Source organism: Sparus aurata, chromosome 23 (genome assembly GCF_900880675.1).
Source record: "Sparus aurata chromosome 23, fSpaAur1.1, whole genome shotgun sequence".
NCBI lineage: Eukaryota > Metazoa > Chordata > Actinopteri > Spariformes > Sparidae > Sparus > Sparus aurata.
This window is the reverse complement of record NC_044209.1, coordinates 13,714,446-13,738,971: the sequence shown is the minus strand read 5'-3', so window position 1 is coordinate 13,738,971 and position 24,526 is coordinate 13,714,446. Positions and strand designations below refer to the sequence as shown.

At 41.9% G+C, this 24,526-nt stretch overlaps 3 protein-coding genes and 1 long non-coding RNA gene across 39 annotated transcripts in view; 1 reads left to right on the top strand and 3 right to left on the bottom strand.

Annotated features, from left to right (window-relative positions):
* Window positions 1–584: 584 nt before the first annotated feature.
* LOC115574917 (GDP-L-fucose synthase-like) lies at window positions 585–5,662 on the bottom strand. 3 transcript variants are annotated; one of them, XM_030406595.1, is made up of 11 exons: window positions 5,505–5,661; window positions 5,169–5,346; window positions 3,870–3,984; window positions 3,596–3,757; window positions 3,166–3,239; window positions 2,217–2,350; window positions 2,065–2,129; window positions 1,810–1,876; window positions 1,638–1,717; window positions 1,407–1,506; window positions 585–823 (listed from the first exon to the last, which is right to left on the bottom strand). In XM_030406595.1, exons 1-11 carry the CDS (start codon window positions 5,587–5,589, stop codon window positions 768–770), a joined length of 1,116 nt encoding a protein of 371 aa, XP_030262455.1. In that variant the 5' UTR covers window positions 5,590–5,661; the 3' UTR covers window positions 585–767. The 3 variants fall into 3 exon arrangements, with proteins under 3 accessions (XP_030262455.1, XP_030262456.1, XP_030262457.1); XM_030406596.1 differs by having other exon boundaries at window positions 3,596–3,724; XM_030406597.1 differs by lacking the exon at window positions 585–823 and having other exon boundaries at window positions 1,482–1,567; window positions 5,505–5,662.
* A 3,042-nt stretch (window positions 5,663–8,704) lies between these two features.
* On the bottom strand, window positions 8,705–14,681 carry alkbh7 (alkB homolog 7). Of its 2 annotated transcripts, none has more exons than XM_030407067.1 (4): window positions 14,298–14,681; window positions 11,225–11,398; window positions 10,288–10,412; window positions 8,705–9,976 (listed from the first exon to the last, which is right to left on the bottom strand). In XM_030407067.1, exons 1-4 carry the CDS (start codon window positions 14,544–14,546, stop codon window positions 9,856–9,858), a joined length of 669 nt encoding a protein of 222 aa, XP_030262927.1. In that variant the 5' UTR covers window positions 14,547–14,681; the 3' UTR covers window positions 8,705–9,855. The 2 variants fall into 2 exon arrangements, with proteins under 2 accessions (XP_030262927.1, XP_030262928.1); XM_030407068.1 differs by having other exon boundaries at window positions 9,762–10,019.
* Window positions 14,682–17,188: 2,507 nt separating this feature from the next.
* On the bottom strand, window positions 17,189–22,634 carry LOC115575195 (uncharacterized). Its single transcript, XR_003982641.1, has 2 exons — window positions 22,331–22,634; window positions 17,189–19,981 (listed from the first exon to the last, which is right to left on the bottom strand). It is a non-coding gene; the product is annotated as an uncharacterized LOC115575195 (long non-coding RNA).
* Window positions 22,635–22,784: 150 nt separating this feature from the next.
* The window catches only part of LOC115575189 (voltage-dependent P/Q-type calcium channel subunit alpha-1A-like), an 87,347-nt gene continuing 85,605 nt past the window's right edge, over window positions 22,785–24,526 (top strand). For 27 of the 33 annotated variants that reach the window (XM_030407050.1, XM_030407047.1, XM_030407049.1 and 24 more), the window contains exon 1: window positions 24,061–24,392. In XM_030407050.1, coding sequence (XP_030262910.1) covers window positions 24,061–24,392 — 332 coding nt within the window. Of the gene's footprint in view, window positions 24,393–24,526 lie in introns of all 33 variants that reach the window. The other 6 variants (XM_030407064.1, XM_030407062.1, XM_030407061.1 and 3 more) reach the window with 1 other exon arrangement.

Here is a 24,526-nt window from a genome sequence, read left to right as displayed (position 1 = left end):
CTGAGGCAAAAAGATCCCCCCCCTTCATCAGACTTCCCAAATACTTCACTGAACTTCACTTTAAGGATTTTCCAACAATTATTTATCCTCAATAATTTACTACCACAGTGTAACTTCTTCCACATGCTTCACTTGTCAGGTTACGAGTGCCTATTTGCACCATGAACCTACTACATAGCATACTCATCATATAAAGCGGAACTGCACAGCATTGCTTTTGAATTTTGCTCACTGACCACTCTCAATGCGGATGCAATAAATTCCCCTGCAGCCCAAAAGGCAACAGTAAACCGACACAGGTCCATCACTCACTCCAAAGTCATCACACTTCTGCTGCCTCAATCGATGAGTTTTCATTATTTTGTGTCTCTATTAGTTCGGTACACCTAATTCACACAATGACGCAGAAAATGTACCCATCAATGCAGCGGCAAACCATCAACTCCCATGTTCTCTGAGGCAGCCTAAAAATACTGTTTTGCTCAGATCAAGTCTCTGGAAGCCGTGAGACCCCGAACTGATTTGAAAATATGTTACCTATACGCTGTTTCTTTAACTTAGAGCTTCATGAAATGAAGAAGGTCTTGATTTTCTTAGGTGATTTTATTAAACAGTTTTATGATATATTTAGGAAAAGTTAGGGAACAATGAGCCCTGTATTAATACCTTGATGTGAAACCCCTCCCAGAGATTAAAATATATTACTAGAGAGTGTTACAGTATTGATTAACAGACCAATATTTTTTTTAGCTCAGTGTTTGGTCTCTTCATATCCGGGCACTGTTGTAGTTGGCCACAAACCAGTCACAGGTCATCTTTATACCTAGATGGAGAGAAAAAACAAAGATGTGTCACCTTCAGCAGGTGTGGTATGAAGGCAAATACTTATTCAAAACTCTTATTTTTATTTAGAGTAGAACATAACTAACTTGCACCTCAATTTTTTGTTATTTCACGATGATTTCGAAAAAGCCATAACTTACAGTGCAGAATTAAATATGTAAATTATCATAAACACAACATGTTAGAACTTGTTTAATTATGAGCCTCATGGATTTATTCTGCTGCCTCTGTGGTGTCATATATCGGTAACTAAAAAACTAAACTAAAAAATAACTAAACTAAAAAAAAAAATTAAAAAAACTTGTTGTTTACTTGCATTTGCTATTTGTTAAGGATACCCAATACCTACTAAACTGTTTTTGAACTATATTACTGTATTATATATCAACAAAACCGACACTCGCAAAGTACAGATAGGAGGTTTTTTCCCAACTCTTCCTAGATCATTTTGTAGATAGGAGCTGTTGCACTTCGGCCATCGATATGCACCATGTCTAGATACGCCTAAATAAATCTGTGCTAAAGCAACAGCGGTATAATTAAGATGCACAGTGAACTCTGACCTTCTTTAACAGGCGTAAAGGTGAAGTCTGGATGGTAGCGTCTTAGCTTTGCGATGCTCGTTGTCTTCCTGAGCTGGCCATCCGAAAAGCTGGTGTCATACTGATGATATGGGTTCAAGGAGAGAATTGATATCAACTCTGTGGGTTTTGAGCCAAATAGGCTACACACACCATAGATTAATTAGAATCAATTACAGGGTGTAGGATCACTGAGGAATATTGAAAGGATACCTTTATTTCACCCTTGAAGTCCAGAGCCTCTGCGATCATTTCCACAGCGTCTTTGATGGAGATCTCATCCTCTTCACCCACTGAAAAGAAACAAACAGTGACTGAGTGAGCTGCACATGTAGTGACTCTGCCTCGCATCACTGTGTTTTGAAGCAACAAGTTCTGTACTCACCAGAGAGGATAATCGGCTGAATTTCATCATATTCTCTCAGGACCCAAACAATCAGACGGCCCACGTCCTGATAAGAAACACAGATAATGAGACCTAGTAGGCTTTCTTAGTTGACTTGTAATAATGTTATCATACTTATTCATTCTTAGTACAGTCAGAGATGCATCCATACCTTTCCATTAATATATACTACATTCGTAAATCCCATCCGATACAGTAGACACACATGACAGTTAAAGCTTGTAGATATCATACCCAAGAAAGGGTGAACAGTCTTCTTGCAGCTCCAGTGCCACATACAGTCACAGGAGTTCCTTCCACTGTAAGAGAGACATGAGTTCCTATGTGTTATTCACTGCTCACAGCTTGTATGTATCTAGAGGGATTAGTGAGTCTTATTTACACACTTTTTGCTTTGTATGTCTTGCCGATGAGTGCCGACATCACATGGGCTTTGTCTTTGTTGAAGTTGTCGTGGGGACCAAACACATTGGTCGGGATGACTGAAGTGTAACGACGACCATACTGCTCGAAGTATCCCCTGTCAACATGGACACACACACAATACCAATTAACACTTTTCAAGAGGAATTTGTGTTTTCTTGTACAACTCAAGTGACGGAAAGTTGTGGCCATCATAGTCGACAGATGACTCGTGTTCGATTTCCCACCTCCAACAGTAAACAAACAGCATTAAAGGTCATCTTTAACTGGAAACTTGCTGGTCCCCATTTTTCTTTAGGCAGGTGCCGTTAGCACCCTGGTGTCTGTAGCTGACAATACTATATGCACCCAAACCATCAAAATATTACCATCAACTTAACCTTGTAGTTTTGGTGTCCAAATGTAATCAAGTGGTTTTTGTGCTTAAAGGGGAACGCCGGCTGTTTTTAACTCATATCTCTGTTGATCTAGGTTACCGAGTGCTGTCAGTGGGAAAAATAATGTGAATTTTTTGCACAATAATGACCAGATATGAGGACGGCAGCTAAAGCGAACCTATGGGGGCAAACATCCTTAAGTTTCACTTCGGTTATGTCTGCCGTTCTGATACTCTGTAAATATTGGGCCAAATGTTCTCGTTATTTTTCCTAATGACAGCACTTGGTAACCTCGATCAACAGGGGTTGGGTTAAACATGGCCGGTGTTCTCCTTTAAACCTAACCAAGTCATTCTGGTCCCTAAACTAAACTAAGAAGTTTTGGCAGGTTCAAGAAAAGTCGTCAAGGTCCCAATATCTGACCACGCAGTTTTGGTGAATAACTCGATCATGGCTAGATGTGGAAAACTTGACTCAACCTTTTGATTTGATGAATACAGCTTATTGTTGTTGTTTACGCTGCACATCTGCTTACCTGTTCTGAATATCAATCAGCCTTTTAGCATGGGAGTATCCAAAATTGGAGTCATGAGGTAATCCATTGTGTATCTAGGACAGAGATATGCAATACAAATAAAGTAAAGGTAAAACAATGGCCCTTTAATGGCTCTGTTCACATTGCACACCGATGATTAATGTCGCTGAGAGAAACCAAAACTGAGAATTGTGAGTGTACTTGGAAATCTGAGCAAAGCAATACCAGAAGGTTTGATGTCCTTTGATTTCAATGACTTTTATTTATTTACACAAATGATGACAGCATATTTTTCAGCATTCTCCAAGTCTTTAAAAAGATAACCCCATAAATGGTTCTAAAATCAAGTTCAAAACATTCTTAAACATTACTGATCAGTATGAAGGCAGAGTGTGTGAAAAAAGAGCATTCGGGTTCAAGAAAAGCTTACCATGGTCTCATCAATGGGGTATGTGATTTTGTCAGGGAAGATGCAACTGGACAGGCATGACACAACCTTGGTGACGCCCGTGTCATGGGCTGTTTGCAGTACGTTGTCGTTGATTCTGAGGTTGTCGCTCTGTGAAGGTGTTAAACTGTCACTGACTGGCCATTGCAGTTAAAAAACAACGTAGATATTTCCACTCATAAAAAAGTTTACAGTTTGCATTTTAGACAGCTGTGGCAGTAAATCATTCATGTACTGTACGCCAGCATTGTCTCACCAGAAAAAGCAGGTTGTCCCTCATGTGTTCATAGATTCCCCCGACTTTTGCAGCGAGGTGGATGACATGAGTCGGGCGGTGTTTCTCGAACACAGCTTTGGTCTGCCCGAGATCTCTGTTCACATTTGTTTAAATTTGGTTGTAAAGATTGTAAAAACAAACATGTTAGAAAAAGAACCCTCTCTGCATAAAAGGAAATTTCCATTATGCAGCATATGAAGGTAGATGTCAGGCACAATGCCACAATGTTTCTATAGAAAGGGAGGGAAACTGCGCTGTTAACTCAACTGTTTGTTTAAACAGAAAAATCAATAACATGATTGTTGTTGTTTTCAACAGTGAGAACAGCAGGTCAGACAGGAACTTTAATCTCTGTCTCACATCCCTCCTACATAATCTCCTCAGTGGGAAATGCATTTACTGTCATGATTACGACATTAGACAGTTACTGACAGTCTGTAGTGTGAAATGCTGAACCACACGACAACAGAAAATGGCCCGTTGTGATTTTTCCAAACATCACACATGCTACTAGCCTAATGTACGTTGTCTTTTTCTTTTTCAGGAAAAGAAAAACATTGTTTAGTATTTATTGTGAATATACATGTGAATTTTACTGTTAAAAAAAATAAAGTTTAGAAATGATGTGTTCTCCTGATCATTTAGGATGAGCCAGCTGACCACCCACAACAACTTGTATGGTGGATATCGTACATTTCTGAGCTGGAATTTAAAAAAAGAAGACCATTTTCTATATGGATTATGTGTGGCTTTAGCACCAAAAGGTTTATTGTGCTTTTCCACTTCACATCACTACATAAGTGTTTGAAACATTTGGGTCAGGGAACTTTCCACTGGACAAACCTTGCTATACTGCAAATTAATTTTACTCATAAGCTCTTCACTGCGGTTGGCAGCTGATAAAAATGACTTTCATAAGATAAACCGGTTAAAGAATGTATTAATGTAAATTAATCTGCTAAGGTGGGACATATTTGGTTGAGAAGCTAGTGAATTTTAGCCATGTTATCTGATCTATAATATCACTTCATATTTTAGTTGTTTAACAGATTTTATATTTCATTCAGAACCCACAAAACTAAAGTCATTAAATAAATGTAGGGGAGTAAAGCACAATCTCTGCCTCTGAACTGTTTTTGAGTAGAAGTAGAAAGAGAAAATGGAAATACTCCACTGTAGCTACTTAGTTACTTTCCACCACCATTCATCAGTTACATTCATGTAATTTGTTTGCAGTCAGCCTCGGGTACAAAAGTAAAATTGAAGCAACTTAATTACCGAAGATCAGCATCTTTTGAAGAAAGAAAGATCCATTCCTCTCCCTCCCGTTTCAGACCTTCGTTCATCACCACATGCTCAACGGCTTTGCCTAACATCCCAGATCCACCAGTCACCAGCACACGCACTGGCCCCGCTTTGGTGTCTGACTCCATCTTCTCTATTTGTGCAGGTTGTTCTGTATGACGAGGACAATTACACAGAAAATAGATTTCATCAATTCAAATAGAGACATTCATATACCAATACAACTATTCAAAATAATAATAATAATAATAAATTAAGACTCTCAGCTAAAGAAATATCAGTAAACTAAACAGCCTCTCCGTTCCTTACCTTTGAGTTGATAAACTGAGATGGCCAACACTGTATGGTTTTTATAAGGCAACTGAGAACCTGTCAGACAAACAAAACTAGTCATTACCTCCCTTCAGGCACTATGCAAAATGATCTCTATAGGCTACTTAGTAAGTCGATGTTGATGAACTGAGTCAGTGAGGCTTCACAGGAGGGGCTTCATAATGTCGCTGACAGCCTGTCAGACCAGCAGGACTGGTCCTCACCTCCCTGCAGGCACTAGGGCAGTGGTTCTAAACCGGTGGGGCCCGCCCCATTGGGGGTGCGCGACACTCTCCCGGGGGGGGGGCGCGAGTAGGCTACAGGATGGGAGGAAAAAAAAAATCTGAAATAAATAAATAAATAAAAAATCACAAAAATTCCCCCCATGTCGAAATGCAAGTGGTTGGACTATTATAACACACAAAAAAATCATCCTTCTGGCGACTTTTTTTTGTCAAAAGCGACTACCGACAATCTAGCGACTTTTACTGGTGTTATTGGAGACTTTTGTGGTGTTTGGAGACTCTGACTTGAAAGCACGTATCACTCTGCAGTTACTGTGCTCAACGAGCAGCGGGTTCTGCCGTGAGTCCCTCCCCCGTCCAAAAGCACTCACAGGCGGTCAGTCTCTCAGTAGCCTCGCGCAGCAGTCCAGCCTGCAGTCAGAGCAGAGAGGAGACACACACACTCCGCGTCCAGGTTGCAAATGAATCGCGGATGTGCATGGCCGCCGCCGTTCCCGCCCTGGCGTACAGAGCGGGGTGTAAATGTACAGCAAATAATAGCCGGTTTCAATTAACCGCAGGGTCCCATTTAAACGCCCATATTTTGATAAATAACCCCCGGTTCCAAATAAATGCCGGGTCTAATTCATTTCTTTTTTTTTTAAATCAAGAAAGAATAGGTGACCACTGGTATCGCACGTTTTTCTTCTTCGCCTTTTTCACATATTTGCTTTCTGTCAGTCAGTATCACACTGATGATCGCCATGGCTCCGGTGCAGCAAACAAATAAAAGTACGACTTGAAATTCAAACGTTCTGTCGTAAAATATGCAGACGAAAACTCGGGAAAAGCAGCCGCTAGATGTTTCTCTGTCTACCCCAAGAGAGTGAGAGATGGGCGACAAAATCAAAGTGAGCTTCAGCGTCTGTCCGAGGAGGACAGCAACAGGGCCAGGCTGCCTGCTGGAGGGAGGAAGAAGGCTAGCGAGGAGCCTGACATAAACATGCGGGGATGAGTTATCAGCAAACGGGCACGCCACGAGAGAGTGTCCCGCAAAATGATCAGGGCGAAACAAATGTCCGCCACCGTGAGTGACAGCAGAGATGAGGAGTTTGCAGCGAGTGCTGGTTGGCTAAATCGTTAGCTCCGCCGCAACAACTTCACTTGCAGAAGGATGCCAGAGAAGCTTCAGCAGCGCCGACGTTAGCGGAGAGAAGTACCAATGACAGACTTCTCCACACGTCAGATATCCGACCAAAGAAAAAGGAAAATAACAGGTCTGTTGGTGAATTTCATTGTGAAGGATATGCAACCGCTTGCTGCACTGTCTGGAAATGGCTTTAAGGACATTATCAATTTCAATCAATTTCAGCCTACATTGTGTTTTCATGGTCATTAACAGAGGCAAACTATTAGGTCTGGCAGCAACGGTGCCGCATGGATAAAAAACAAAACAAAACAAAAAAAACAGGCGAATATTCGACTATTAGTCGACTTTTGGGAAGTATTCGACGAATACTAAAATGCAATATTCGTCAATGCTCTAGCAGGCACTACGCAACATTATTGTAAAATGTAGCTTTACACAAGCAATATTAATTTATTTTAGTAGAGCAACTTGGACTCCTTTTAACCCGATGCAAGTAAAAAACAAAAAACAAAAATTCAGACCTTAAAGAAGCTTTAGCAATATAAAACAATATAACCTGAGACTGGATCAGGATCGCTTTTATTGGCAAGAAAGTTTTCACATACAGGCAATTTGCTGTGCAAAGACAACAAACATTCCTGAAAAATATTTAAACGTATATATATATATATATATATATATATATATATATATATATATATATATATATAAGCTATAGTGGAGGGCTATGTTCACAGCATCATCTACAGACCTGTTGGTGGACCTGTAGCCTTGCTAATTTGCACTTTGACTGTAGGCTCAGCTCATCTGGGCTATGTGGCACTACCTGTTTACATTAGCACGCAGACTGAAGAATGTGTAAATGCCCCCACCCGGCCTAAAGCGGTGCAGTTTCACCCGACACTACGTTTTGCATCCTTCATCCCTTTTCTACTTTTCAAACTCTTCACTCTCTTTTGAACCAAAGTTTCGTTATCTCGAGATCTCGACAAAAACTATCCCGTTATCTTGGGAAAACACATGAAATTAACTCATTATCACGCGAAAACAAAGTTTCGTTATCTCGAGAAAATTATCTCGTTATCTCGGGAAAATGGAGGAAATTAACTCGTTATCACGGAGGAAATAAAATATATGAATGCATGGCCGTTTAGGGCTTCCATAGTTCCACAAGTTTGTGGTCTCATAACTTGTTTTAGGTTGCGGTCTTCTTCATACCCAGTCTCGTGTCTCCGTGTGCTTAACTGGCTCGGTCACTTCTTCAGTTTCTTTCCAAAACCAGCCGAGTTGACTGGAAACTTGAAATTCATCATCTCTGTCTGACAATACAACAGGGAGAAACTGCCTTCTTGCTCTACTTTATGTAACAGGCCTCAAAGTAGCTCCAGAAGAAAGATTTTTGTTTTATTTCCTACAGTTAAATTAATACTCTGAACAAATAGTTGGCAGCATATTACCAGAGTAACCACTGGAAGCTTGGAGCACCAGGGGAGTGATGGTGTTGTTTACCATAGCGCTGTCACCTCATGAGGTGTGAAGTGGCTAAAACTATTATTTCTTAATATTCTATCCATCATTTTAGTTAATTTCTTCATGGTTTAAACTAAAACACACCTATTACACTTTTAAGGATGAGGATTTTTCAGTTGTAATCTATCATATAGGTAAACAGATTCACATGATGAATAAGTACTTTACATTCTTACATCACATACTGTATGTAGCCTACCGTACACTCACACAACATGTTGAGTCCTGTATTTCAGATCACATTTCATGAAGGTAAATCTGCAAATACAGGTGGATCAAACAGTCAGAAACAGTTCTGTTTCGAATGTAATACTTTTATTTTATCTTTCATTACAAGTGATAATGTCGGCTTCACAGTTTCAGTTTGAAGTCGGGACTCCTTAGTCTTCTTTCTTTCCATCTCTCTCTACAAAGATGCAAAGCAGAGGGTGCGGAACGTCTCTGACTTCCTGAAGTGTTTGAATACCATGCACTGTACACTTGAGTCTAGTTTTGACTTGACTTGACTTGGTACTGCAGTAGGATAATGAGCCAAAACACGCCTCAAAACTTAATGAGGAATACTTGAACAGAACCTGTTTGAGCACACTGGAAGAAAACATGTCAACAACTCCCTTCTACATGTAGAGAACAGGACAGAGGAATTGATGCTCTCAAGTTTAACTTCACTTTAGTTTTACGTAGACAGAGTCTCTGGATTATCAAGAATTATAAGGACACACAAAAATGATTCATTTAAACTGACATCCTTTCTAGAAGTGACAGGAAACTGAAATGATGTTCAAACTACAGGCCAAGATATCGTAGTTGTTGTGGTAGAAACTTGCTGCTTACTAGCAAAACTTGATGCCCGGATGAATGACGTCCCATAATAGTGGACTCAATCCCTGTAATGAAAATATGAACACTGTAATACATGTGAGACAAATAGACCAATTCAGTAACCTCAACTGTGAAGGTGTGACCTGACCTCCCAATCAACTTTTTATAATACACACAGTGTAAATTGTTGCAACAGCAATTAATGACCTGCACACCTCATCATAGATGCATGTGGTGAAAATACATTAACCATAAAAAGTTTAGGGATGTCGTCTTTGGCATATAAATATATGGAGATCACCTGCATTATCCTTTGAATTCACGTTCTGTTCATTTTACACATTGAAGAGTGTTGACAGATCTTGAGGAGTACTACTTGTTGCTTCAGAAGAAGCTGCATGTAATCAGACAAATTGCCTCCAGTTATGTCACTCAGTGGCTGAATTGCATTGTGGGCAATGTAGGCATCAGGCTTTCAAAAGGAAGAATGTGTGGAACAAACACATGATGTCTCTGCTATTTTCCAACTTTTTTCCACACATGCAGCAGTACCCCGCACGACCTTTAATATGTAAAATTGGTGGAGTTGCGCTCTAAAATCCTGGCCGAGGTGAAGCGGGTGTCAGCTCGGAAGGTTGCGACAGATGACGGAGATACGACGCAGCCGAGGCACCTTCTTTCCGTTGAACACGGACTCCTCATCTTTCAGGATCTCGTGCGTGAAGTTATATCTGGCCTCGTCCCTGTGTGAGTGTGAAGAGGACAGGATGGAACGACGGGACTGCGCTGGTTTAAGTGACAGTTTAAAAACACAAGTCACATATGGTATTATGGTTGTTGCTATATTGGTCAGAACAGAAATACAACTGTTACAAATACTGCACCGACACAATCTTTGCATCATAATAGGATACCAAGGAAAGAAAAGGCCATCTAGAATATATATATGTATATATATATATATATATATATATATATATATATATATATATATATATATATATATATACACACACGGTATATATAGTATAGTATAGTACAGTTTATACTGAACCTCAGTATGTAGAGGGAGTGTCGGGGCAGCAGCAGGTCCAGCCATTCATCGTTGGCACCCTCTTTTACCAAGCGCATGATGCTATCTGACAGAAGACTCAATCCAGCAATGGTGCTACCACAGAACTGAAAAATTAGAGAGTGGACAGAAGGAATTACAGGCAGTGCGCATCTTGGATAGCAGCACAGTCCACACAAGAGGGTGACAGTGCTGAGGATCATGTCCATGCGAGAACCTGACATTAGTGATAACTGAAAAAAAAAGAGAGGGAAACCTATGTAGTTAAAATCATGCCAAAACCTCACAGTATGGTAGACAGATGTCACATTTACATTTCAGGATGTGGTTATAATAGACAGATTCAATATTTAACTGTCATGTATCATCATAGTAATGACATCATCACAGTGTCTATGGTAGCTCCTGTTGGTGGCTTTGAACAAAATAAAAATAAAAAATAAAATTTAGGGGGAAAAAAAAATCATCCTGGTGGCATTAAATTGACTCAACAGCGCCGCCTGCTGTTGTGGAGTGTATATTACAGGACACTTGTTAGAAAGTTTACTGGCATTTGTGTGTGAATCTGCAAGACAGAAAATTAGTGCCAAAAGTCATGTGACAGTTTTTCGTACTTGAAGGTTCTTTTTATTGTACTTGAAAGATTTTAGTTTGTACTTGAAGAATATTTTTTTTGTAACTGAGGCAATGTTTCTTTGTCTGTGTAAAACATGTTATTATAGGGTATTTGCTTCTGAAGCATGATGTATTTGTTTGACAGGTACGTTTCTTATTTGCAAAACAAAATGCATTAGTTTGTGAATGATGTTTTGTATTTGCAAACCACAACTGAGTTTGTTCGTGAATAGTTTGGCACGAGTAAAACATGTTTTGTGTGTTTGTGAGGTTTTGGCATAATTTCAGCTCCATACAAACCTACCTTGACGCTGTCAATATGAGGCTTGATGTAGCCGGTCTTGTCTAGATCCAGAATGTGCACAGGCCCGAGGAGTGGACTGCCCTCAGGAAATGCTACAGTTCGGACACGATTCAGGACCTCCTCACACGCTGCCCCCCAGCTCAAACGCTCAGTCTCACGGTACCCGTGAATAGCCTGAATGTGGGGAAGCGAGCACAAATAAAGTCACTTTCACTTAAAACACATTTGCACACTACCTTTTTACACCCTCTTACTATTTAAAAGCCATTACATTGACAAGCTGCCTTCGTGAATCATTCTTTTGTCATGACTGTGTGGCTGTTTCCCAATGATGGCATCTTTTTGGGAGATGATGTTCAGAAATACTTTGTTTTTACCGGTTGCCCCCTTGACCCAGTAAAAAGATTAGTCTAACTTTTTACAACACTGCAAAATCATCATTTAAAGCCCCTGTACGGAGTTTTTAACTGGATATAGAAAAGTCTCTGGTTTCTGCTGATGTGTCTCTGTTACCTACAACAGCAAATGAGCCCATCAGCGTGAAGATACGCTTTTTCTAAGTAGTCTAATTCTATACCTCTGAAAGGCATTGGTCGGGTCGGACCACTGACGAAACGATTTACGGCAGTCGGACCGGAACTGACGACATTCAGGATACGGCCAAAGTGATACGGCATAGCTGTTTTGATGCTACGCTAGCCAGTGCTAACCGAGCTAAAACTTTTGTCATGGCTGATAATGAGACAAAGAAAAGAAAAAGAATTAGAACCGAAGACCAACGAAAGGCAGAGAGGGAATCCGATCGAGCTAGGGCTAAAACACGGATAAACATTGGCGATTCCTTCCAGAGATGGAGAGAGTTGCGGGGCTTGAAGGGAGGGTCGGATCCATAATTCGCCCGATTCCTCCTAGACAGGTTTGTAAATTTTATTTCATTTATGAAATGTAATGCGGGACGTAGTTTACAGCAATACATGAATTCATGTTGTTACAACAAAGCTGGCTAACATTACCACTAGATTAGCTCTAGATACTACACTCGTGAAAACGACAACAAACGTCTTAGATCACGCATCCATTTCAGCTGTGTGTATCAGCCCAGCCGACCTGCAACGATGCATCGGTAATAACCTCTGTCATTATAAATGATTCAGTTTCTTACTTAGAACAAAACATCCATCACAATCACTGTGACTTTGCTGTAACGCTAGCTCTGTAGCACCGTGGGTAATATATATAGCTGGGAAATTGCAGTGCAACAGCAGCATTACTTTGTTTCACCGGCGGCATATTATATTAAGTAGAAATACAAATAGACACATTACCTCGTCCATATGCACGCTGCAGATAGCTGCTAAAAAAAAAAAAAAGTTTTCAAAGCAAGTCCCGTCGTCTTTCCGACTTTCCAAAACAAATCTACACGCGCCGGCCAGACAAACGTCTTCACGACAGTGGGCGCTAGAGCTCATGGGAAATGCAGTCTTCATTCCGGCAAAACACTACCGCTTTCGTCCAGCGGGGCCGCCAAAATCAACACTAAATGAAAAGTCTGTACAGGGGCTTTAAGCAAGAATGCAACACATATGTGTAATACATATGTGTTGCATTCTTGCTTAAATGATGATTTTGCAGTGTTGTAAAAAGTTCCCAACAGCCATAATTGACTAAAAGTAAAAGATATTGTGTTAGAATATGAATTTGGTAATAGTAAAATTACCCATTCAAATGTATGAAAAGAAAGTAGTATGAAAAATACAAGATTTAAAAATACACTGTATACTGTAGGTTGACTGATTTTCAGATACGATATTTTCCGGATACATTTCTCACTTGAGGTCTAATGCAGCATGTAATCAGCAAAGAAACTAGTACCTAAAGGTATCAAGCCTACAATATTTGTCTCCAAAGCCACAAAGTACCTTCAATTTTACTTTAAGAGGTGCAACATGTAAGACTTTAAGTTGAAAACATTCAAAAATGAACCAAAAGTATCGACAGAAGTGAAGAAACAGCATCTTTGACGTCACAACCTATTGTGTTGCCGAGATATTTACTGTGGTGAGCATGCTAACCAGCTAGCCCCGGTCTGTCCTGTCCTGGCTTAATACAAGACTGGTATTGGCATTTTAATTTTACTTACGACAAACTTTATTTATGACTGGAAAATGTTTGATTTTTTTTCAATTGGCAGACATCACATGTGCGATTCATGTCACAATTGCAGCGGGCTCAAAAGAATATTTATCTCTCTCCGTTCACCGGCGTACAAAATTCTAACTAAAATGAGATCCGGCGGGGTCCACAGGGATAGAGTTTAGGTTCTCTGCCTGAGCCCGAGCCCGACCCTGGCTGATATTTACCGTCACTATCCTCGGGCCGGGCCCTTGATCAAGCATTTGTGTCTCCTCGAGATGCAAGAAGAAAGCAAAATATATATTTTTACTAAGGAAAATGACAAAAATAATAGTAACGCGCAGTGACTTGAATAAGTAACTTTAATCTGATTACTGGTTTGGAAATATTACCGCGTTAGATTACTCATTACTGAAAAAAGTGGTCAGATTAGAGTAACACGTAACCGGCGTCACTGATTGTGTAGTTTAAGTGCAACATGGAGCTTGAGAACGTCAGTTATAACAGCCCACATATTAAAAAAATGTCGGGTTTAAATCGGGCTTGGGCTCATAATTAGAGTTGATGTGTCGGGCCGGGCCGGGCTCGGACACAACGTGCACAGGCTCGTGTCGGGTCGGGGTCGATATTTTGGGCCCGATCTAAGCTCTACACAGGGAGGGTGTTGACTTTGTCTCTTTGCTGCCCCCACTTCCTTTGGAGCATGAATGTGACAGGTGTTACATACTGCACCTTTAGTGCACTTCTTGAGTAAATGCCCTTACATTAACACTCCATAGGACCAGGTCTCTCTTAACAACGGATTCACATTAAAACAGGGAAACACATTGTAACATACAGTGAATAAAGTCCATGTTTAAGGTGGCTGTAGGTGGATACACCTGCGGCCGGGTGCAGCAGTACTTAAGCCATCAGCCACGCGCGTCTGCACGTCACTTACATCGTCCCAATGGTCAAACTCGTAGCGTTTCTTCTTCAGGCTCGGCTCCAGCTCTCGCAGCAGAGTCCCCTCCTCCTCCTCACTGATGAATGCCGTCCTCACCTCCACCTTAGAGCCGAGCCTCTGCACGAGCTCCCGGCTCGACCCAACGACCAGGCCGCTGCCGGCGCAGGAGCTCAGGCGACGCGTGTGACCGCAGCAGAGAGCTGCTCTGCGGATTCGAGTCAGTACGGCCAGTCGCGGCCTCATCCTCCTGTCCGCGGAACCGGCAGTCAAAGCTCGCTACGCACCGCTGTTTACCTTCAGCCGCGCTTTGGTCCCGTCGATACAGGTCAAGCGGCAGTGTGGGGCGCCATGTTGAAAGCGCGGTGCATGCTGGGGGACGTAGTCTCTCAGCGGTAAAACGCTTTGAATAAGAGCCTTAGAAACGCTCTTGTCTGCCGATTTAAATATCGACAGTCACTTGGGAATGTAGGCTACATGAGTTAGATAACGTTCAACACATATCCTACAATTGACAGACTAATCTTGGGAAGGTGAAATGTAGTCTCTGAAAAATACGTTTTTATTTATAACCCAATTATTTTAATACATTGCCATGTTCGGATTCATATGTTTTCTGTATGATGCCTCCTCCTCACAGAAATAGTCACATTCTCCACATAGATCCGTAGACTCGGCTGATTGTTGTTGGTGTCACATGATAAGGATCCACGACTATGAAGGCTGGACGAGCACACAGTGACGAGCTGACAGAGGGGGGGACATATAAATTATATGAGGGGATCGCCAAACGACTAGCAAACAGTGCATGTGTGTGTACATCGTGTTCATATTCAGTCTTCCATGCTCAGCTACAAAAGAAGCTGACTGAGCGCTCTCCGCCCTCTCACAGCTTTGGGACATGATCGCGCAGAGGCAGGAGGTGTGTTGCAGGTGTGTGCAGTTCCTCCCTTTGACCACCGGGGGGCAGTAAACACTCATGACTGTAAGCGCACTCAGGTCCATTGTCCAGCACCAGCTGTGCCAACATCTGGTGAACACTTTCAAAGTAAAACATTCAAAGTGAAAGTGGTGTTTCTAATTCATTCACTGCCAAGTGTGGACGAAGCACTCTCACTAAGATGTATTTTGTTTGCAGTGCTGGTTACTGGAAGTGATATATTGGTATTGATCAGCCCTAAAAAACGGTATATTGGTCAGGCTCTATTTCCTTTTCAGTAGTCTAAGAGAAGACATGTTATTGAAGCGAATAGCCCCAAATCTCTAATTTGACCAGTGTATAAAACATTCTAGGAAAAGAAATCTACACTGAAACATATATTGTTTTTAAATGATAGAAAACAAATAGAATAGATGCAGAATTAAAACTATTAGTGGAGAATAAATGTATTTTCTGCGTACCTTATGGGCCCACGTAGCGAAAGGTGAGATAGGATCTGCTTTAAAAGATTGGAAGATTTTAAACAGAAATGGAGTACAAAGAAAAGAAAGAAGAGAGTTCTGAGAGCAGATAAAATGGTGAGTTCCCTCAGAAAAAGCAGAACAAGAAAAAAAAAAGACGTTGGCCTATATTTTAAGGACAGGTTACCACCCTCTCTCCTCTGCTCCCTCTTCTGCTTTGTTTCCGGGCAAAAACACTCTGTTAATAAACCAGCGGTGCACAAAGAAAGTGAGCTGTCTCTTTTTTACCTTCGTAGGAAATCTGTGAACCAGCTGTGCCACGTATTGTACATGTTTAAAAATGCGTGGTGCTTATTTTCGACAGGAGATGCGGCTGTATTTTTGTCTGCCCACGAGAGCTCACACGCGTAGACACATTTTTGCTTTGGATACATGTGAGCACGAGGCTAACATGCACATTCTAACACATCCAGCTGCATAGGATTATTAGTGCTCCTTCTGTGAGCCGACTGTTGGTCTCGGTCAGTGAGCATCCACAATAAAACCAACCCCCCCCCCCCCCCCCCATCCTCCTCCTCCTCCAACACACACACAACCGATGTGATGCCCATTTTATTGTTGGATGCCATGTTGCTGCCCCCAGCATTACATTCATCCAGCCATGATGAGTGTTTTGGGTTCATGTTCTAATTCCCAGTTGGTGCTCTCATTTAAAGGCTTCTAAGATTTGCTGCATCATCATCAGTCAGCCTGTCCTGGAGGCATCATTATGCCGTCTGTTGAATCATGCAATTAAGACTGAAAATAGCCAGAAAAATCCTTGGCAGTGGTCAGTTTGGAGGGTGCGTGTGTGGAACCTGCCATTACCTCACAATGATAAGCACCAGGAAGACAGAATATCACAAGATAATGTTAAAGATCTTTATAGATACAAAAAACCTTGCTATTGTAACACTGTTATTGCAGAGGGTGCAAATACCTCAGCACTGGATGGGTAAATTAAATAACGTTAATTTTTAACATATATTTAAACAATATAAAAGTCTAAAACTTTAAAAAGGCAAAACAATTATTTTAATGATCTTATGTTAATTTATTCATTTAAAAAAATAAAAATAAACATACACGATAGCATCAATGTGCAGGAAAAAGGTATTTCAGTTGTTTCATGTCATCAGAAGTCAGGAAAAGCAAATATGAAAATAAGTTTTCCATTTAGATGAAAAGTTTTCCATTTAGATAGATTCACCTGCAGGTGAAGACACATTAAAATGAAACATGAAATGCATACCAATTAAGCGTATGTTATTTTCCCATGGATGTATCACAGACCAATTGCAAATGAGTACTGCAATATAAAAGGATAAGCTGAAATAGATCATATCAACGGTGATGATATGTAACTTAGTACATTTATTCAAGGAACGCTCTTAAATAGCTTTACTTTTCTTGAGTGTTTACATTTTCCGCTACTTTATCTGCTCTACTACACTTAGAGCCAAATATTTATATACTGCTTTTTACTCTACTACATTTATTTGAGCTTTTTTTTTTCATTGATTATCAGACAATAATCACAATCACTGCTTCTGATAATTACAACTAAAATAGAACATCGGATCTTATGACCAGCCAGGTCGATACCTACAAAACTTAAGTCCGTATTATCAGATACTTTCAACATTTTACTTAAGTGCTGTTTGTTTGGGTAACTTTCACTTTTGCTAAAGTAATATTTTGACATGATATCTTCACTTTACTCAAGTATGATTTGAATATTCTTTTACAAAACTGATTATGATATATTAAACTGTCATTAAAATTAGCTTTCTAAATATATTTTTACTCTAACCAGATACAGCATTAAAGTGCTGTCACACATTAATGCATCAATAATTACAATCTCATAATACAATTTAACACATTACTCAGAAATGGGTCGTGAGCCTGCATAATGAGTACTTTTAACTTTTGGTGGTTTAATTAAATCTTGATGCTCATACAGTCGGTGCAGAATCTTTGTTTTTTTGACGTTAACGTACATACACACGGCGTGGTCGGTTCAGCTGCACGACTGCCCTCCCCTCCTCTTCCACCAGAGCTGCTTGTCAGCTCTTTTCCCTTGATTGCTGATGAGTGAGTATGAAAGTACAGCTTCCCACATGCTCTCCATCCTCCATGTTTGGCTCTGACCGTTACACATGTTGTTTATACATGTGATCTATTCAGTCACTTTATGATCATATTATTCCCTTAAAGCTTGTTTGGGTTTTGGTGTAGTGTGTTTGCCTTATGTGTCACACTTCCTCCTTGCTATGTTAAACCAAACTAGACTGAATACAACGTCTGACCCAGTTTCCTGTGGCTGGACCTGAAACTCCAACCACCATACGTTCACTCTGGTCATGTAAACATGTACGTTATGACAATGGCAGGATAGCTTTTTTTCTGACACACAGAGTCATATTTCATTAACTTGTGCTTTTCATTGACCACAGTTTGTTGCGTTTGATGTGGAGCCCTCTTGCAGAGGTTTGCATGAAGTCCGCACCGGGTCTGTGCAGGACCGAGTTCAGCAGGGGCGGAGTGCTCTACATGCATCCAGCCATTGAATTATTCAGCCTTATGAATCATTGAGTCACGACACTCCTTTTTAGGCCCTCGCCTCAGAGCACCAGCCTCACAGCTACCCACTATTTGAACATCTGACAGAGAAGGAAAAAAACAACAGAGAACAATCCAGAGTCTTTTAACTCTAAAGATGGAATTAAATATACTAAATATTGGCATATCCAAGTCTAAACATATTCAGAAGTAATGCTCACAGGATGTACATGCAAATAAATCTCAGTGCTGGTATCTTTGTTCATTTGGGCATCATACCCTATTGTGGGTTTTAGTTTAAATACTCTCTGCATCCAGTTGTGCTGAATCATTATTTATTTTTCAAAGTTGTGATTGTCATTTGCACCGTTTTCCTGCAGCTTTCAGCATCCAGACAGAATGTAAAACATTACTGGAAGGCAATCACTTCTTATTTCTGAAATAGGCCCATAATCTCCATCAATTTTTATGTACATTCCGTTGAAAAGAGTGAGCACTGTCATACAATTTGCGACGTTTTGTTGAAAATATGAAGAGGACGGCTTACAGATGGTCGAGAGGACAGACGTGGAACTTCATGGATTCAGAATCACGATGTAATGGTCAGGATTGGGTAGTCATGAACTACAATTAAGCGGGATTACACGATCAAATGAGGTATAAAAATGAGACTGAAAAAATAGATGATTTGAATAAACTCAGATTACATACAAGAAAAGGCCATTGACTTAAAACCATTTAAAATCAGGAAACCTTTTTAAATGATGTAAATACGCTGAATATGTTCCACAGTATACAAAAAGTGAGTTAATCCCCTCATGTTGCCAGTTTCATTCACGGTAACTCTACTACTATTTGTTTATTTAATGATGATAACAGAATTTTTATCCCTTTTTATTCCTTTTTGTTCTCATTGAAAGTGAAAGATGAAGATTTTGAGTAAGTGCTGCTCTTGCAAAAGAAACAGCAACCCATGTGTTGTAGAATACACACAGTACACCTGTAGTCTGTGGCAGTAAATAAGGAGTTTTAGATTGACCGACGATGAATGTTGAATAGAGAGAAAATGTGTATTTGTGGAACTCAAATGTTTGTGGTTCGCACTGTTTTTCTAATATAAGGTGCAATATTTTCCGTGATGGATTTTAAAGTAATCCAAAAGTAATCTCAAAGTATTCAGATTAGATTACATTTTTTGCGGTGCAATTGGATTACGTTAGTCATTACAAACATTGCCATGTAATTTGTATCAAGTAACCCGACCCAACCGTGGTCGTAGATATAGGAGATCGAACATCTTGTTCAGTCTACCTACTTACCCATCATCAACCTGAACCCATTTTGAACTTGTTAAATCAAGAATAGGTCATTTATTGTGTGTGCATACTTGCCTTAAAGGAAAACGTCCCCGTGCGGGCTACCTCACAGAGACAGTGCCGCGGGCCAAAGATAGCCGATCATGTTGCGTTCACTTTCTCAGCCAAACATGATATGAGTGGACTGAGTTTATCATGTGTCTCCGTCTCTTCTTCAGAGACAGCGTATGCGTTCTTGTGAGGTAACAGTGTTTTATGCATGGGTGGCCTCGGAGCTGTTGGTCTTCGGTGCTTCGTGCGCTGGCTGTGGTGGAATAACAGGTTCGGACAGAAGGCTGCTGCTCCTCAAAGGCTCCAGCTCTGAAGGGCAATAGATAATTTCACAGATCATTACACCCAAGTGTAAACACACACATTTGTGAACACACTCATACACAGATACAGTATAACAGCCAGCAAAAATGGGATATGTTTTTTTTTTTTTTTTTAATCAACGGTGAAATAAATGACCATGCACTGCATTATGGAAATGCTTGTTTGAAGATTTATCTATATAAACAGCCGAAATGAGACGTGTATCCATTGTAACAAGCGCATCATCATTTAAATGTAAAACAGCAATACACTAGAACAGTACCCAGCAGAGTGCCTACCTCCATCAAGGCCCAACTGTCCTTGTTTGTACTTACTCAGACGTAAATATTGCTGTTTTTTTTGTTTTTTTTGCTTTTTATCCCATCAAGATCCATGCGTTATTCCCGGAGAAAGTAAAAAACATGTTTCAAAAATGCTTTATCTTGTAAAGGTTAACAGAAGTGAGAAAAACTTGAGAAAGATTTCCTCAAAACTTCGATGAATAGTCCTGTAGTTTTTGTGTAATCCTGCTGACAAACCAACTAGCGACGGACAGGCGGACGTGGGTTTCTTTTTGAGTTTTAAGATTTTGTTGATATTTTTTTGAAGGAATCTCATTGTCGTAATGCATTCCTCCAGCCCCGTACCTTATCCTTTTCCAATACACCTACATGCATAAGCCTTATCTGAGCCCGACTGAATTGTAACCCAACCTTAAAACCAAGTCTAAACCTTCAAACAGCCCTTTTGACGTTGTGAGCACCGGCCAGGATGTCCTTTGATTCCAACAGTGTGAGACTTGATGATAAACCACTTATATAACAATTTAGTCAGTTTTGGTAGTTTTCTGGAATATGAAAATGTTGATATTCCTGATATACTTATCGTATTTATCAGAATTAGTGTTGATTGGGTGGCACCTAAACAAACTAAACAAACAAACTCTCTTTGTTTTCGAGACTGAATAAACTGAATAAACAAAGTGACCTTAAAGGACAACACAGTTTCATGCTGTTTTACTTTGTTTACATGTGGCGGACCCTGCCACCTTTCTAGCTTCAAAGGGCACCTTTAAGGCTTCAGTGTCGAGTTTGTGGTGCTGTCCATGGTCCTGAATTTTCCATGACATTAGGACTTTGGTATTGCTCTTGTGCTACTGTCCGTGGTCCTGATTTGATTTTACTCGCTAGCATTGTGGTTCTGTCCACCATCTTTAACTGGTATCTATCTATCTATCTATCTATCTATCTATCTATCTATCTATCTATCTATCTATCTATCTATCTATGTGCTTTTGCATGCCCTTGCTGTGGGGTCAGTCTCGCTCTCACGGCCCGAGTGGACACAAAGCAAAACGATCCCTTTATGACAGATCGGAGGGACGCTTAAGGTCGCGCTGGTATCGATCGGTGCTTTCACGCACACGGTTCCTCTCCTGGCTCAGTCTCTGGGAGAGGTAAATTAACTCTCCCGGTCACCCTTAAATGCGTTTATGGACGATCATTTCCCATTCACAGAGGCGCCTATTTCTGGAGTCAATCAATTAGGTCACATAATAGATTAAGAGAATGTTGCCCCGCGATGTTGCGGCCTGCAGCCTTCCTCTCATCTTCCGGTGTAGTTGTGAGTGACTCATGACATTCATTGAATATGATACCACTGTAAAAAAAAAAAAAAAAAAAATCAAAGATGGAAACATTGTCGATATTAAGGGACTGCCTGATCGGAGAAAAAAAACGCTTTCACTGAAGGCGACAGATTGATGTTTTTACTCACAAAATGACAACAGCCAGAATCAGTGTGTGTGTTGTTCAGATTTACCAGCGCAAGAAAAATAAGACTGCAGTTCTTATTGTCTATCCACCTTGCCCTTGTTTGCTCTGTGTGACGCCACTGACAATCTTTGCGCAAAACATATGGTCGCACCGTGAACAGGCACCGGTGTTTTGGTGGAGGAGATGAGTGGAGAGGAGGAGAGGTGAGGAGAGGAGAGGAGGAGAGGAAGGGAGAGGAGAGGCGAGGAGTAGGAGGGCTCTCTTCGTCCATTAATTTCCAAATGTCTGTTGCTAAGAATAGCCTCCCCCCTCCACCTTCCCTAACAAACACTCACAGACTCGCGCACACTCTTGACGCGCGTGTCTCTCCTCACGCGCCCCTGTGCGCGCCGTCATTGTCAGCTTTGGTTGCAGCTGTACCTTTGCACGAGCTGCATGATGCCAACACCCCGCCTCTCCGCCACATACACACACACGCGCGCGCGCTCATCTGGCTATAATAAGCATGCTTACTGGGTCTTTATGAAACGCATGCAAAGATGGAAGGAAATGAGAGGCGCAGTAGTCGGTGTCACCTCACCCTCTGAGCCAACAGGCTGTTTAACGCATTATCTGAGAGTGTTCGGGAGTTGAGAGGTCCGACTGAAGCAACTCAAAATAAACAAGCGCCACACGATCCCTCTGTCCGTGACATACGTCTGGAAGTTGGACGAGCTGCGTGCGTCATGTGCTGCGGCTGCAGAAGCGAGCAGCCGCGCGCTCCTGTTCACACAAACTGAGAGGCGACGATTTCTTGCGCGCTGCGATTTATTGAGTTTACAGGCAAGTCTCCGGCCTGAATTCCACAGAAACAGCCGGTCCCCTCCCTTTTATATCTTTTTTTTTTCTGTGTGTTTCCTTCCATTCAACGATCCATCTATCCGTCCGTCAGTCCGTCAGTCCCTCTCCTCCTCCCCTTGGGGCCGCTGGACGAAGAGAGAGGAGGCCGTGAGGAGAGCTCTACCATACTCCACTGAGAGAGAGAGAGAGAGAGAGAGAGAGAGAGAGAGAGAGAGAGAGAGAGAGAGAGAGAGAGAGAGAAAGGACGCTCTGCCAGGACATTCGGGCTCATCAGTGCGGACGGAGGTAGACTTTTTTCGGGGCGGGGATGGTGAGGGACTTTCTCGGCACTGCTGCACCTCGAACCGCCAGAGCAAGATCATGAGAGGGTGTAAGACGGCGGAGAAGCGGCCGTCGTACCCTTGTCTTTGACGACGCCGTCCGTGTGTCCCCTTGCTCAGCTTCTGGATGGTCGCGCAGGTGACGGAGAGAGGATGATGGTTTCAACGAGGGAGGATGCGATCAGATTCGTTTGAGAGAGAGAGAGAAAAAAAAAATGTTCCATACCACAGCGCTCGACAACAATGACACCGACGCTTCAGGGGAAAACGGTATTTTTTCTCTCTCCTTTTCTACTCGAGATTGCTGAACTCTTGAAATAAGATGCGTTACTAACAAATGTCACCATTTTCCCGGTCTCAAGGCTTGTCGGAGCGCTCTGGTAAAACAGCTGTGAGGTGGCGGGAGTCACATTTATTGCCACACACTGTGCCAAACATTGCGGATGTTTCGAAAAATAAATAAATAATCGTAGCTTTTTTTCTCTCTCCAATGCCTTTTCAAGTCTTCGGAAACGCGACCGTTTCCAACATGCCAAGTTGAGCGCCGCTGACAGCCGTAGCTATACAACTGATCATTATTTTCGGATTTATTTTCGAGAATCCGATTTATCGTCCGAGGCCTGTGTGATATAAGAGGCGCCGAGACTGTCATTACATGCTGTCATGAGAGTGAAGACATAAATGTTCCAGAGAGGTGCAGGGGGGCTGTGGTGCGCTCTGATGCAGGCATGAACCATGGAGAACATGAAACATTCATGTTGACTCGCCACGGTCTCCCCATGATTTCATGTTGGGGGCGAAGCCTGCTTTACACGGACGTCTCAACCGACTGAGACTGAGCCACCCCACCGCACCACCTTACAGTGTAACCAGTCAGCCAGCCGACCACACATTTAATTTCCTCACACCCACAATTGGCCGTTGGCAGAGACGCGCAGAGAAGAGACGGTACATGGGCGTCCTCGTCTGCTGAGACCAGCGGAGAACTGCTCGCCGGCTGCAGGTGCTCAGCTCAAGCTCACAAGACAACCCGTTGTGCATATGAGACGTTCTGATCCGGATGGGATGTAATGTTGTGTGGATGCACAGCTGAGCATTGGTCTCCTTCTCCGCTGCTGCTTCGTGAAGATTGGCTTTCGGTGTCCAGAGAATGGCGCGGTTCGGAGATGAGGTGCCGGCCAGGTACGGCGGGGGGCCCGGCGGAGGGGGCCCGGGCGGCCGCGGTGGTAGCAGGCAAGGAGGACCCCACGGACACGCTCACGGCCACGGGCATGGACACGGCCACGGGCACGGACACGGTGCACCTGGAGGGCCCGGGGCCCAGAGAATGTACAAGCAGTCTATGGCGCAGAGAGCCCGGACTATGGCCCTCTATAACCCCATCCCCGTGCGCCAGAACTGCTTCACTGTCAACCGCTCGCTGTTCATTTTCAGTGAGGATAACTTCGTCAGAAAATACGCCAAAAAGATCACCGAATGGCCATATCCTTTACCTGGCAATGTGCAGTGAGTAAAAAAAAAGGGTGCTACTGTAGGCCTGGCCCGAGGATCAGGTAGGCCCCAATGTGCACACATATGTCCGCCTGAATGTGTCCATGAGTTAAAGCCCCAGTGAC

What these genes read in the sequence shown, in the direction of transcription:
- LOC115574917 (XM_030406595.1), bottom strand. Translation starts at nt 5,589, where the DNA reads ATGACTAGTTTTGTTTGTCTGACAGGTTCTCAGTTGCCTTATAAAAAC. An exon ending in ACCCCATTGATGAGACCATG is followed by an intron (nt 3,240 to 3,595) that starts GTAAGCTTTTCT and finishes TCTCTGTCCTAG; the next exon opens with ATACACAATGGATTACCTCA. An exon ending in TCAGCCGATTATCCTCTCTG is followed by an intron (nt 1,718 to 1,809) that starts GTGAGTACAGAA and finishes GTTTCTTTTCAG; the next exon opens with TGGGTGAAGAGGATGAGATC.
- alkbh7 (XM_030407067.1), bottom strand. Translation starts at nt 14,546, where the DNA reads ATGAGGCCGCGACTGGCCGTACTGACTCGAATCCGCAGAGCAGCTCTC. An exon ending in CTCATATTGACAGCGTCAAG is followed by an intron (nt 10,413 to 11,224) that starts GTAGGTTTGTAT and finishes CTAATTTTTCAG; the next exon opens with TTCTGTGGTAGCACCATTGC. An exon ending in CACTCCCTCTACATACTGAG is followed by an intron (nt 9,977 to 10,287) that starts GTTCAGTATAAA and finishes ACACTCACACAG; the next exon opens with GGACGAGGCCAGATATAACT.